The sequence below is a fragment of the Anomaloglossus baeobatrachus genome, chromosome 3 (assembly GCF_048569485.1).
Source record: "Anomaloglossus baeobatrachus isolate aAnoBae1 chromosome 3, aAnoBae1.hap1, whole genome shotgun sequence".
NCBI classification, from domain to species: Eukaryota; Metazoa; Chordata; class Amphibia; order Anura; family Aromobatidae; genus Anomaloglossus; species Anomaloglossus baeobatrachus.
In genome coordinates, this window is record NC_134355.1 from 562,487,586 (window position 1) to 562,501,088 (window position 13,503).

Sequence of the window (13,503 nt, forward strand, 5' to 3'; positions counted from 1 at the left end):
TGGATGAGGACCTCATCTCAACCTTCTAAATGCTGTGATCACTATTAATCACGGCATTCAGAGGGTTAAACAGTCAAGGGCTGTGACAGATATCACTTTAACTGAGTTTCCTGTGGGGATCGTGCTCGCACTGCTTCTGTGCCCGAATGATTGCCAGAATGTATCAGTGCATCCATAAAATTGGATATACAGGTACATGCAATTTTGTGAAGAGTTTAAATTAAAAAAAAATAAATTACGGAGACTTTTTTTTTTTAACGGCCCCTGTGTCACTTTAACCCATTCCTGACAGGCCAATTTTCAGTTTTTGTGCTTTGGTTCTTTTTTTCCCTTCTTCTAAAAGCTCTAACTTCATTTTTCCTTTAATAAAGCTGTATGAGAGCTCATTTTTTGCAGGATGATTTGTACTTTTTGAATGACACCATCCATTTTATCATGTAATGTACTGTAAAGCAGAAGAAAAATTCCAAGTATGACAAAATAAAAAAAAGTACAATTCCACATTAGTTTTTTTTGAGGTTCGTTCATTACAGTGAAAATGACTTGACAACATCCAGACCACTACTACGATGATACCAAAAATTAATGTGTGTATGTATATGTATGTATATATATATATGTGCCTTCTCCCAACCATAAAACATGGCGAAGGTTCTGTGATGATCTGGGGTGCTATTTCGTGGAGATCCGCCGGGCCAATGATATTCCTTCATGGAAGAATTAACAGCCGAGATTATTTAGGCATTTTGGGCGACCAAGTGCATCCCATGGTTCAAGCACTGTTCCCGGAGGGGAACTCCATCTTTCAGGATGATAATGCACCAATTCATACAGCTAGAATCGTTAAAGCATGGCACGAGGAACATTCTAATGAAGTTGAGCATCTCTTCTGGCCCCCACAATCCCCAGACCTCAACATTATTGAGCGTTTATGGTCGATTTTAGAGATTCAAGTTAGACTTCGATTTCTGCCACCATCGTCGCTCAAAGAACTGGAGGGTGTTTTAACTGCAGAATGGGCTAAAATTCCTTTGGAAACAATTCACACCTTGTATGAATCCATACCTCGGAGAATTGAGGCTGTAATAGCCGCAAAAGGTGGACCTACACCATATTAAACTAACTTTTGTTGATGTTTCCAGGTGTTTCCATTATTTTGTCCAACCCGTGTGTATGTATGTATGTATGTATGTATGTATGTGTATATATGTATATAATATGTATATATATATATATATATGTGTGTGTGTGTGCATATGTATATATGTATGTATATGTATGTATGTGTATATATACACACATACATACATATACATACACACATACATTATACATACACACATACATTATACATACACACATACATATACATACACACATACATATACATACACACATACATATACATACACACATACATATACATACATATATACATATACACACATACATACATACATACATACATATACAATATATATATATATATATATATATATATTTTATATAATATATTTTGTGTGTATATATATATATATATATATATATATTTATTTTATATAATATATTTTGTATATATATATATATATATAATATTTATATATATATATATATATATATATATATATATATATATATATATATATATATATATATATATATTTATATATATATATATATATATATATATATATATATATATATATATATATATATATATATAGCGTCTTTGCCACCCTCATTGCAAACCTTGTAAGTGTACACAGTTATAAAAACTCACACACACAAATAGTTTATTTGAATAAAGACTCAAACACACTCGTTAACCAATTTGTTATTGTACACAATTGGATTACGTCAGAACTTCGAGGATGTTTTAAAATTAATAAATTGGTGAATGATGGAGTGTGGGGGAGTCTTTATCCAAATAAACTATTTTTTTCGTGTTTTTTTTTTTTTTATATAACTGTACACTTAACTGGTTAAGAATGGTGTTGTCTATTAGACTCCTATCCATTACTAACCCATAGGCTTTGAATTCCCGTCTGTCATCACCACTAAAATATTGCCAGTTTGCCACCGCACCAGGGCAATTGGGAAGAGCCGGGTAAAGCGACAGTATTAGCGCATTTAATTTGATGCTCCACTTCTACCGCGGCTGTGAGCTGCTATTTTTAGGCTGGCAAAGGTTAAATAACCATGAGCCTTCCAAGCCTGATGATACCAGCCTCAGCTGCCTGCTTTACGTTGACTGGTTATCAAAAATAGGGTGGACCACAAGCTGTGCTGTTTTTTTTTTTTTCTTTTTCTTTTTCCCTTTCCACACTTGTTTGCAGGGCAGTTTTCCTGCTCTTGCCCCCTTTTGCTTCCTTTTGTAACCCCCTAGACTTTACTACAACCATTTTACAGCACTAAAGAGTTCTGGTCTCCATTGACACATATGGGGTCAAGTTCAGTTACCGAACCAAATCTTTAAGTAAAATTCGGCTGAACCCTAACATCCACGGGTCTGCTCATCCCGACTGGTAATGAAGTGATCTGAACATTAAATATTGTGCAGGAGGGATGTCTTTGAAAGTCCTATAAAATGCTGATATTCATCCTCTTTGTTTTCTACTTTGATGTTCCAACTTTTTTTTTTGTATTTCAACAGAGAAACTTCTCAATGTCCGTTAACAGTGCTGCTGTGCTGCGCCTCATGGGGAGGGGCAGTGGTGTAGGAGGGGGAACAGTAGTAGGGGCTCCTAGAGGTCGGAGTTCCTCCAGAGGTCGAGGTAAGTTATTTTGACCTTTTCAGTTCTTAAATGGATGCACTTCATGGCCATAAGTTATTAGAAGAGTGACATTTCACACTGCCTATTCATAATTATATGTGAACACTTTGGACATGCCTCAAGTTTTGAGAGTTCAGAACCACGTGTACAGTTTGTTAATCGGAGATTCAGCATGCTTACTGATAAATTTGACATCTAGCTCTTTTAAGGCTATGTGCGTACTTAGTGTTTTTACCTGCATTTCCGCAGCGTTTTGAACCGCAGCGTTTTAATGCCAAAATGCATGCGTTTTTGATTTTCAAGCAAAGTCTATGGAAAATGGGGATTTCTTGTGCTGTGCGCACTTTGCTGTCAAAAACGCAGCGTTTAATTTTCATATTTTTGGGCAAAAACTCAGCGTTTAAAGAAGCAGCATGTCAATTGTTTTTGCCATTTTGGCAGCGTTTTGCGAACATTAAAGTCAATGAGAAGTTGCAAAACGCAATTAACATCAAAATTTTAGCGTTTTACATGCTTTTTTGATGCAGAAAACATGCATTTTGGACCAATTAATTGCATGCGTTTTTGACAAAATATTAATGGCATATAATATGTCCCTTTACACACACACACACACACACACACATAGTCCGACAATTAAATTTAAGAAAATCCATAAATGTAATTTTATGCATAATTATTATCAGAAAGATATCATTTTAATAAGCCAATTTTTGATAATAATCTTGATATTTGTTATAATTTTTTTTCATAGTGTTTGTATGTTTAAACTTTATTTAGCAGTGTATTTTTAGTCAAAACGCATCTGATTTTAAGCGGTGAAAACCATTTCTGCCAAAGGATGCGTTTAGAACTGCAAGTACCTCGACGCAACGTGCGCACATAGCCTAACACCTTAGATTATCTCCTAACAGTAGTAGGTCAGACATTTGTCATATACCCTGTCAAGGTAGTTTGAATTAATCTTGTTCAGGATCTTCATCTGTTGCCTAAAGCAAAGGGCACTTAAAGATAACCTGTCAGGTCCCCTATTCCCTGCAACCCATCAGCATTCATGGCTGTACGCCCAAATTCCCACCCTAAGGCTACTTTCACACTTGCGTTGTGCGGCATCTGTTGCAATCCGCCGCCTTGAGGAATTATGGTAACCATTGCAGGAATCCGTTTATTCCTCATAGGCTTCTATTAAGGGCGGATTGCAACTGATGTTCTTGCGTTGCATCAGTTGTTTTGTCAGTGACCGTCGGGCGGAAGGAACGTGCGATGTAACGTTTTTTTGTTCGTTTAAAAAAACGCACTCGGCAGGATTCTGTCGAGATCCGTTAAGAGGCATATTGAATGTCTATGGTGCTGGATTCCGTCGCCATGCATTTGGCGACGGGATTCCAGTGCAGGATTCCGTCAAGTTCCACTGAGCATGCTCAGCATGTCCAGCAGAACATTCTAAATAATTTAAAAGCACTCCTGGTGTCTGTTTCTTTCTTTTTCTCTGTCTTTTTCTCTCTCTCTCTCTCTCTGTCGGTTGGTCTCTTCCCCCCCACCGATCACCAGCGTGGCGCTGCACAGCTGTCACAAAGCTCTGGCGGCTTCTCCTGCTTTTGAAAATGCCGGCCGCTCATTATTCCATCTCGTATTCACTGCTTCCCCTACCCACTGGCGCCTATGATTGGTCGCAGTCAGACGCGCCCCCACGTTGTGTGACAGCTGTCTCACTGCAACCAATCACAGCCGCCGGTTGACGGGTCTATATTGTACAGTACAATAAATAATTAAAAACAAAAACTAAAACAGCATGCGGTCTCCCCCAATTTTGATACCAGCCAAGATAAAGCCACATGGCTGAAGGCTGGTATTCTCAGGATATGGAGCCCCACATTATGGGGAAACCCCAGTCTAAAAATATCAGCCAGCAGACCCCCGTAATTGCCGCATCCATTAGATGCGACAGTCCCAGGACTCTACCCTGCTCATCCTAAATTGCCATGGTGCGGTGGCTATCAGGATAATCAGGAGTTAATGGCAACCCATAGCTGCCACTAAGTCCTAGGTTAATCATGGCAGGTGTCTGAGACACCCCTCCATGATTAGCCTGTAGTGAAAGAAAAGAAACACAAACAACGAAAAATACTTTATTTGAAATAAAATACAAAATACACCCTCTTTCACCACTTTATTAATCTCCAAATACCCCTCCAGGTCCAACATAATCCACACGAGGTCCCACAACGCTTTCAGCTCTGCTACATCGGAAGCTGACAGGAGCGGCCGTAGAACACAGCCGCTCACTTTAAGCTCCACAGAGCAACTGAAGTGAGTCGCGCTGTCAGCGGTGACGTCACTGAGGTAGTGCCGGTGTGTGTGCGGTAATGATGGGTGCGGGAGTGCCAGTGTGTGCGGTGATGATGGGGGCGGTACTGCCGCTGTATGCGGTGATGATGGGGGCGGTAGTGCCTGCGTGTGTGCGGTGATGATGGGAGCGGTAGTGCCGGTGTGTGTACGGTGATGATTGGGGCGGTAGTGCCGGGGCGGTTAGGGAAGAATTTGGGCATACAGCCATGAATGCTGCTTCGGTGGAGGGTGTAGGGGACCCGACAGGTACCTGGTCTCTTGCTCCTGCCCTTCCTACATTACACAAACAATCGATTGAGTTGAATTGACACTGTAATGCCTGAAGTACCAATTCTGCTTTGAACTCCCCCCTTTCCCTTATCCAATAGCTGTCAGTAATGTGTGTTCAGTGTGGGCGGTACGGTGGCTCAGTGGTTAGCACTGCAGTCTTGCAGCGCTGGGGTCCTGGGTTCGAATCCCACCAAGGACAACATCTGCAGGGAGTTTGTATGTTCTCCCCGTGTTTGCATGGGTTTCCTCCGGGCACTCCGCTTTCCTCCCACACTCCAAAGACATACAGATAAGGAATTTAGATTGTGAGCCCGAATGGGGACAGTATTCCTGATGTATTTGAAGCGCTGCAGAATATGTTGGCGCTATATAAAAATAAAGATTTATTTATTTATGTATTAAAATACCTACTGATCGTTGTCTTCTGCCGTTTCCAGCGCTGCATCGGCCTTCTGCATTGTGTGACCGCAGTTGCGACCAGGCGGCTCACAACATTTGTGTGCACTGGAAGTCACTTTTTCAATATAAGTCTGAGACTCCGAATGAGGCTTTCATAGACTTACATTAAGAAAGGAAGTAATGGTCGGCTGCATGAACCAGAAAGTGGAAAGTCAGAGCTGTGGTCACATGGTGCAAAACATGGACCTGAGCAGCTCTAGAAATGGAGGAAGGCAGTGACCGGTAAGTGCTGTAATGCATACGGTGTAGCCAACGGATAGGGAAATTGTAGAAAGAACAAATAATGCAAAAGCTGCAGTAATACTTTTAAAACTCATTTTGAAAATTTTGACATTGATATGCAAAGGATTGTTTAAAATCCACTTGTGACTTTTAGGATCGCTACTTTCAATAGGTGGCGCTGCGCTAGAGTTTGTCTCCTTTACTGGAGAGACAATTTGAATATTTCTCAGAGGGGCGTGGCAGCTATAAGTCCCCTCACTGGCAGCCAGACTGGCTTGCAAAGTCTCCTTAAGGAGAATAGTGTTCCCCTGTGGTCCCCACATAGCTTCTCATGAGCCAGATCAGACACCCCATACTTTGCACTGACGAGGGGCAAGCACCCCGAAACACCATGTCTGCAAATTGGGATTCTGATCTGGCATATATATCCTAAGTCATATGCAAAGGATTGTTAAAAATCCACATTTGACTTTTAGGATCTCTACTTCCAATAGGTGGCGCTGCACTAGAGTTTGTCTCCTGTTCTGGAGAGACAATTTGGACATTGATACTCTATTTTTTTTTAGCATAGGTCAGCAAGGGTAGATTGGAGAGGGTCTGATATCTCCTCCCACCTTTTCTAGATTTTTCAGGTGTGGCTGATGGGTGACTAGTGTTATTGACAGCTGCCCCACAAAGCTAGCCCACTGTGCTATCACTGATCGGATTATACACCGCTGCTCAGTGCTGTACTGTTCAATTAAAGTTTGATATTAGATGCCATAGATCTATTCATGTTTTGGGTTACATTTTCTTGAAATCTCCAGTGTTGCTGAAGGGCAGTTTACTTTATGGCACACTGGATTCATTCTTCTCTACAGTTTAATCAATTCTTATTTATCGCCTTTAATACATCCACTTTTATTCATAGAGATTGTGTGATGACTTTTTTGAAAAACAAACAAAAAAACATGATGAATGTAAGACCTTTATGTCTACAATCAGGGAGATTTAACCCATTACAACTGTGCAATATCTAAAAGTGCAAAAGTAGATGGAGCATGATTACATTAGAGACTGAAACGTCCTCAAATTATGTCTGTGGAAGACGCAGCAGGGTAGTACCATGTGTTTCCAAAAATAAGACTGTCGTATACCTTTTTTTTGCCCCCAAAAAAGCGCTAGGGCTTACTTTTGGAGTAGTTCTTAATCTTGGAGAAACCTGGTTGGGGATACGTTTACCCCCCCCAGGAGACTCATACTTACCAGACCCTGGATGTCTGCGTGGCTCCCTGGTCCTCCTGTGATCTCCGGTGGGCGCTCCTCCCAGCAGGTAAGCTCCATGCTGCATCCCCTGCTTCTGGCTGACACTTATAAATCAGATCGCACACACTCATACACTCACACACACAATCACCGATCAGATCGTACACACAACACACTCATTAGTCACTCACCACATCCGGTGGTACAAAATGCCTTCGACCGCCGTGCGCTAGAACGCATGGATGACTCGGCGGTGGAACGCATCGCAGGTCCTGTAACCATTCCATCTGCACTGCGCTTCAGGATCCTGTTGGCCAGAAGAAATTGGTGTCGCTGGATGTGGTGAGTGCGGGTGTGCAATCTGATGGGTGATTGGGTCTGTGTGATCTGATGTGTGCGGGTGTGCGATCACTGCAGGTCCTCTGCCCTTGCATCTGTGAGTGTGATTGCGAGGTGTCCGCTTTCTATAATGAAGTGTCCTGCAGTATCTGTAACTTGTTTGGCTGCACAGACACTTCATTATTGCACTGCGACTAGGACTTATTTTCGGGGTAGAGCTTATATTTAAGTCTTGTTCCGAAAATGCTGACAATCCCTGCTAGGGCTTATTTTTAGGGAAGGTCTTCTTTTTGGAAAAACACGGTAGTCTGCTGGATTGTTTTCTGAAACCCACAGTATGTGATGATGGAAAGAAAAAAATAAAATAACAAAGCCTTTTTAAGGCCAAGTTCTCACACACAGTTCTCTTTGCTGCAGAAATTCTCTTGAAGGGAGATTTCTAGATTGAGAATAAAAATTGGGGCGAAGGGGGGGGTTTACCACAATTTAAGTAATGCTGGATATGTCATGACTTGACCATTGTGTAGGACCCTGCCCTGAACTTCTCCATGCAGTAGATACGGTATGTTTTTGAAACCGGACAGCACCGTGTAGTTTTAGACTTTTCCTACCGCTTTGATTGGGGCAAGTACATGCCAATTACTGGGCTTTCCCAGTGGTTGATAACCAAGTCAATTTCAACACATTTATTAATTTGGAGTTTATTTTCTCATGACCCCGACTTTGATCCAAACAAATATGAATTCTCCAGTGAGACTCCTTAATCCTTTGTGCCCGGTTTTAGAGCTGTCCGCGTCATGCACATCAGTGATGTACGGGATTTAGAGACAGGATTTGTAAATATGACATTGATTTTTTTTCTATCTTCCCTCGGTTTTCAGTAAGAAAAACGAAAGACATATCTCTAAACTTTATATAAAGACATTGGTCATCATCTTAGGCTGCTTTCACACATCCGGTTTTTGCTGTGCGGCACAATACGGCACTTTGCAGAAAAAACGCAACCATTTTTTTTTTTTGGCCGCCGGTTGCGTTTTTCCCCATAGACTTGCATTAGCGCCGTATTGTGCCCGCATGGCCTTGCGTTGCGTCCGTTTCTTGCTGGATGCGGCATATTTAGCCCATGCGGTGGCCGGATGGAACGTTGCCTGGCACGTTTTTTTGTGTGGTAAAAAAAACGCATCGCGCTGGATCCGGCGCGATTTACAATTTACAATGCAAGCCTATGGCCGCCGGATGCGTTTTTTTGCACTGCACATGCTCCGAATCAAGCCACATCCATCAAAAAACGGATGGGCTGCATGGAAAAAACGTATGTGGTTTTTTTCGCCGCATCCGTTGCATAGGTTTTTGAGCCGGATTGAGCCACACTGCAAAAACCGGATGTGTGAAAGCAGCCTTAGTGGACTTGGAAAGTATCAGACGTGATCAATTCCCCCTAGTGAATAAGCCTACAATAATATAACCTGTATATGGAGGAAACGCGTCTGGTACAAGGCATCTACTTTAACCAAATCAACGTGTCCAGACTTCATTTCCCACATTTCATTGAAATAACAAAAATGGAAAAAATCTCTTTAGATTGGTTACAGAGGCTGCTAAAGGGGATATCTGCTTAAAAATGTGTGCAGAATGTATAAATATGTAACTGTCTAATACCGGTATTAACAGGTAGGTATGTTACAGCTTTTGGATATTCGGGTTGGTTTTGGCAGCGCCACATCCAGTCTTTATCACAGGAGAGTGGTTCCTGTGTCAGAATTAAAGGGGAGTTGCATCTTTATTCTTCAGGTGTGGTGTGCGCCTGAAGATTGATAGTTTAGACCAGGGGCATGGTGGCGCTGCTGGTCCGAACACTATTTTCTCCCCTCCTATTAGCAGAGACAGCTTGCCCACTACAATGTTGGAGAAGCGCAGGGGCTTTAAGGCCTGGCGGATCATACCACCCTGCCAGCTTCAAGCTCTGAGCAATAGAGCCTGCTAAGCGGCAGGTACGCCTTCCCTAGGTAACTAGCCACTCTAAGGCCATGTGTCCACGGGAGATCGCACCTGTGGACTTTTCTGCAGGTATGTCCGCAGGTTCACGCAGCAACTCCCCGGAATCCGTAGCTATCAATTGCTGCGGTATTTCTGCGGAATTGTTGACGTAAACCTGCTGATTTCATGTGTAATTCCTGCAGAATTCCCGCCCTGTATCTCCATAGTGGAAAGGCAGGAATTCCGCAGATAATTCCGCATGAATAATGGACATGTAGTTACATGCGACTGCGGGAACTCCGCCGCATTTTCCGCAGCTGCAAATACTGCAGTATTGATACACCTCTCCCCAAATCCCATAGGATAAAATGGGGAGTGTCTGTACTTGCGTAAACCCACGGATTAATCTGGAAAATCTAGAAAATCCGTGGGTTTTCTGCAGCAAATTCCGCAGTTATTTTCTCCCGTGGGCACATGGCCTAAGGCTATGTGCCCACGGGCTCTCATACCTGCGGATGTATCTGCAGGTATGAGCGTATGTTTCCCGCAGCTGCCCGCCGGCGTCCGCAGCTATTTTTAGCTGCTAGATTACAGCGGAATAGCTGCGGGAAATATGTGGACATTCATGCGGCTTACCTGCAGACGTCCCGGCCTCTTATCTCCATAGCGGAGGGCCGGGACATCCGCAGGTAATTCCGCATGAATAATTGACATGCAATTATTCATGCGGATGCCTACATCCGCAGCGTGGTCGGCAGCCGCACTTTCCGCAGCATTGATACAGCACTCCCCATGTCCCATAGGATAACATGGGATGTGACTGTACATGCTAAAACCTGCGGATTTATCTGGAAAATCCAGAAAAATCCGCAGGTTTTCCGCGGCACAATCCGTACAAACAGGCTCCCGTGGGCACATAGCTTTAGACTCCAGAGGTGGCAGGTAACCTAGATAATAAGCCATACACTTTTTAAAAGTAAAAATCCCTCTATTCTTGAGAACAAATATTACATTGGAGGTAAATTACAAAGTTGCTGTGTTTACAAGTTGTTTGCAATTTTATCCAGTTAAGAACTTGAGACAGCCCCTTTAAGAAGAATATGATCTTATTCACTGTGTTTCAAGCTGTTTTATTCTGATTTACAAGTAGCAACATTTTCTGAGTTCTGAGCTTTGGTACCAAATTTTAATTTTCATAAAACCTATTTTGAAAAGTAAAAATGTTGATCTCATTAATGTACAAAATGGCCAGGACTCCAGATGTCATCAGGGGTCTCCGGAGCCGGCAGCGTCACTTCTGACATGTTTGACACCAGAGTTTCATGTGTTGTGTGTTGGGGAAGAAGCTCATTGTTTTTTTTATTGTTGTTTTTCCCCAGATCTAAGCTGCCCCCTTTCTGTCTGTGTGTCGGTAATGACCGAGAAGGGAGCTGGCTTAGGCTCACCTCACATTGGCGGTATTTTGCCGCAAAACTGGATCTGTCACAAATGCGTTTCAGTTCCATTCATTTCCAATGGAATCCCGGCAAGATGCGGTCACATGTGGTTGCGTGCGTCATACACAACCATATGTGACCACATCTTGCCGCAATTTCATTGGAAATGAATGGAACTGAAACGCATTTGTGACAGATCCAGTTTTGCGGCAAAATACCGCTACTGAAATAAGATGTGAGGCAGTCCTCTTGCTGATGCAGAACATCTTGCTTCTAAATGTAACCCTTAAAATTAAATCTGTTTTAATTTTGCTTTAAAGGCAGAGGAAGAGGCGAGGGTGGATTTTACCAAAGAAGTTTTGATGAAGTAGAGAGTGGCTTTGGTCGAGGAGCCCGTGAAATGCATAGGTCTCAAAGCTGGGAAGAAAGGTAAGAGTAGTTGAAAGGATGACACAAAGTAGGGTTGACTTAATATTCTAAAGTATTTATCAGTTCTCATGACTTTTTCAGTGATTTGAAAGCCTCTTTTATTACAACTCTGCATTGTGCGATTACTCATTTAATCTTACTGGAAATGCATGCATCAATGTGTGATGATATTCCCTATGTATGTCAGTAGGATTCTGTCGGCATTGACTTAACCGCTTGTGTTTTGATGGACACTCTGCCATGGGGCATGGTAAACACTAGCTGTCAATTTTTTTTTTATTTTTTTTTTTTTTTTATACATTTCCAGCAAAAATAAAAAAAACACTATAACATAGAGTACTGAGAAAAAAAAAAGTTGCTCCGGCATTGCTATTATAAGGGTGCAATAAAGATATCTCATAAAACAGACCCAGGCAGGGGAATAATTGGAAGGTACACTAATATGCACCTTCACTGTTAATTTAACTCTGCTCCATCCAGACCCATACTATTACTGCCTGCCGTAAATGAGGGGAAGCTATTGGGAAAGACTGGGAAAGTGTGTTTTCTTCTGTATGTGGCATTGGGTGCTTGCATACATCCGTGTGAATGTCTGGGTTATGCCCGATTTTTTTTTTTTTTTTTTTGACAGTGCCAAGAGATCCACTTAGTATGTTCTATTTTGATCCTCAACATCAGATCAGAATAGTTCAGGGATCTCGTCCTCGGATCTCTGATTTTCATGGGTGTGTGGATGGATCTAACTGAGTCTGAGGGCTGATATATAAATATAGATATAGATATATTATAAAAAAAATTCGGACATGTCACCTGGATGTATTAATACACCCTTAAATTGAAAAAGGTTCTGCCCAGCGCAAGGAGGAGAGATACACAGTCAGTAAATTTCCAGATACACATTTTTGTGTCATTTTTCCACTGGGGGTTGTGACTTGATGAGCTGATATGTCTATATGACCATTTTTTAACTGGAACCAAGCGAAAATAAATTACCTGGAAATTTACTGACAGTGTATCTCTCCTCCTTGCGCTGGGCAGAACCATTTTCAATTCGTGAACCACAGGCAGCTGCACCTGCAGCCCGAGCGGCAGAGGAAAACATGAACACACTTGAAAGGGTGAGCTGAAGTTTCTTGTATAAATACACACTTAAAGGGATTGTCCACTATTTTACAACTCCTTTCTTTTCTTCCATGTTTGTCACCCATTAAAATAAAAAATCTCATACTCTCCTCCCGTGCCGGTGCCGTTCCAGCAGTGTGGGCACTCTCTCCCAGGGCCCACGTGAGGTTGTTCGTTACATCACTTGAGCCCAATCACCGCCGATTTCACTCTCCCCACCTTCAGATGAATAATCCTGAGAGCCGCAGTTGCTCTCTGACCTCATCTTGATGTTTGATGTGTCTAATGGTGGGGAGTGATTTTACCCCGGCTTGTGTGTCGTAACTACCACACGTGAGCCCCAGGAGAGTGAGTGCTGACACCGCTGGCTCGGGCCGGCACGGGAGGGGAGTACAAGCTTTTTTTAATTTAAAAAGTTCAAACATGGAAGATACGAAGGGGTTGACCAAGTACAGGACAACCCCATTAACCTTCGTCCGGCTGAATAGGTACAATTGTAACTATTCAGTTTTAAAATTGCAATAATTTGTTTATTTTCGAAAAGCCGTAGAGGGCTGAAATTTCGTGACATCTCAGCAGTTTTGGTCCAGAATATATTGGCCAAATTTCAATAAAATATCTCCACCCCCTTCCGAGATAAGGGGTCGAGAAATTTTGGCTAAATTATGCAGCCTGACGAAGGTTAATGTGAGGATGACCTAATGGAAAGCACCACTGCGCCCTTGCCTACCTTGCAGAGAGGCTTTCACCTGTTTTTGTATTTCTGAATCTTGTCTCTTTATTCCCTATCAGAGGAGATCGTCGTTTTGAAAAACCAACACGAAAAGAAGCAGGTAATACTTTCCTCCTACATAAATTGTCATATTGTCATGATCTGCTGT

At 42.1% G+C, this 13,503-nt stretch overlaps 1 protein-coding gene across 3 annotated transcripts in view; it reads left to right on the forward strand.

The window, feature by feature from the left end:
- Positions 1-13,503, forward strand: part of GIGYF2 (GRB10 interacting GYF protein 2) — a 308,508-nt gene that overhangs the window by 61,108 nt on the left and 233,897 nt on the right. For all 3 annotated transcript variants that reach the window (XM_075340885.1, XM_075340887.1, XM_075340886.1), the window contains exons 5-7: positions 2,654-2,774; positions 11,392-11,500; positions 13,415-13,455. In XM_075340885.1, coding sequence (XP_075197000.1) covers positions 2,654-2,774; positions 11,392-11,500; positions 13,415-13,455 — 271 coding nt within the window. The remainder of the gene's footprint in view (positions 1-2,653; positions 2,775-11,391; positions 11,501-13,414; positions 13,456-13,503) is intronic.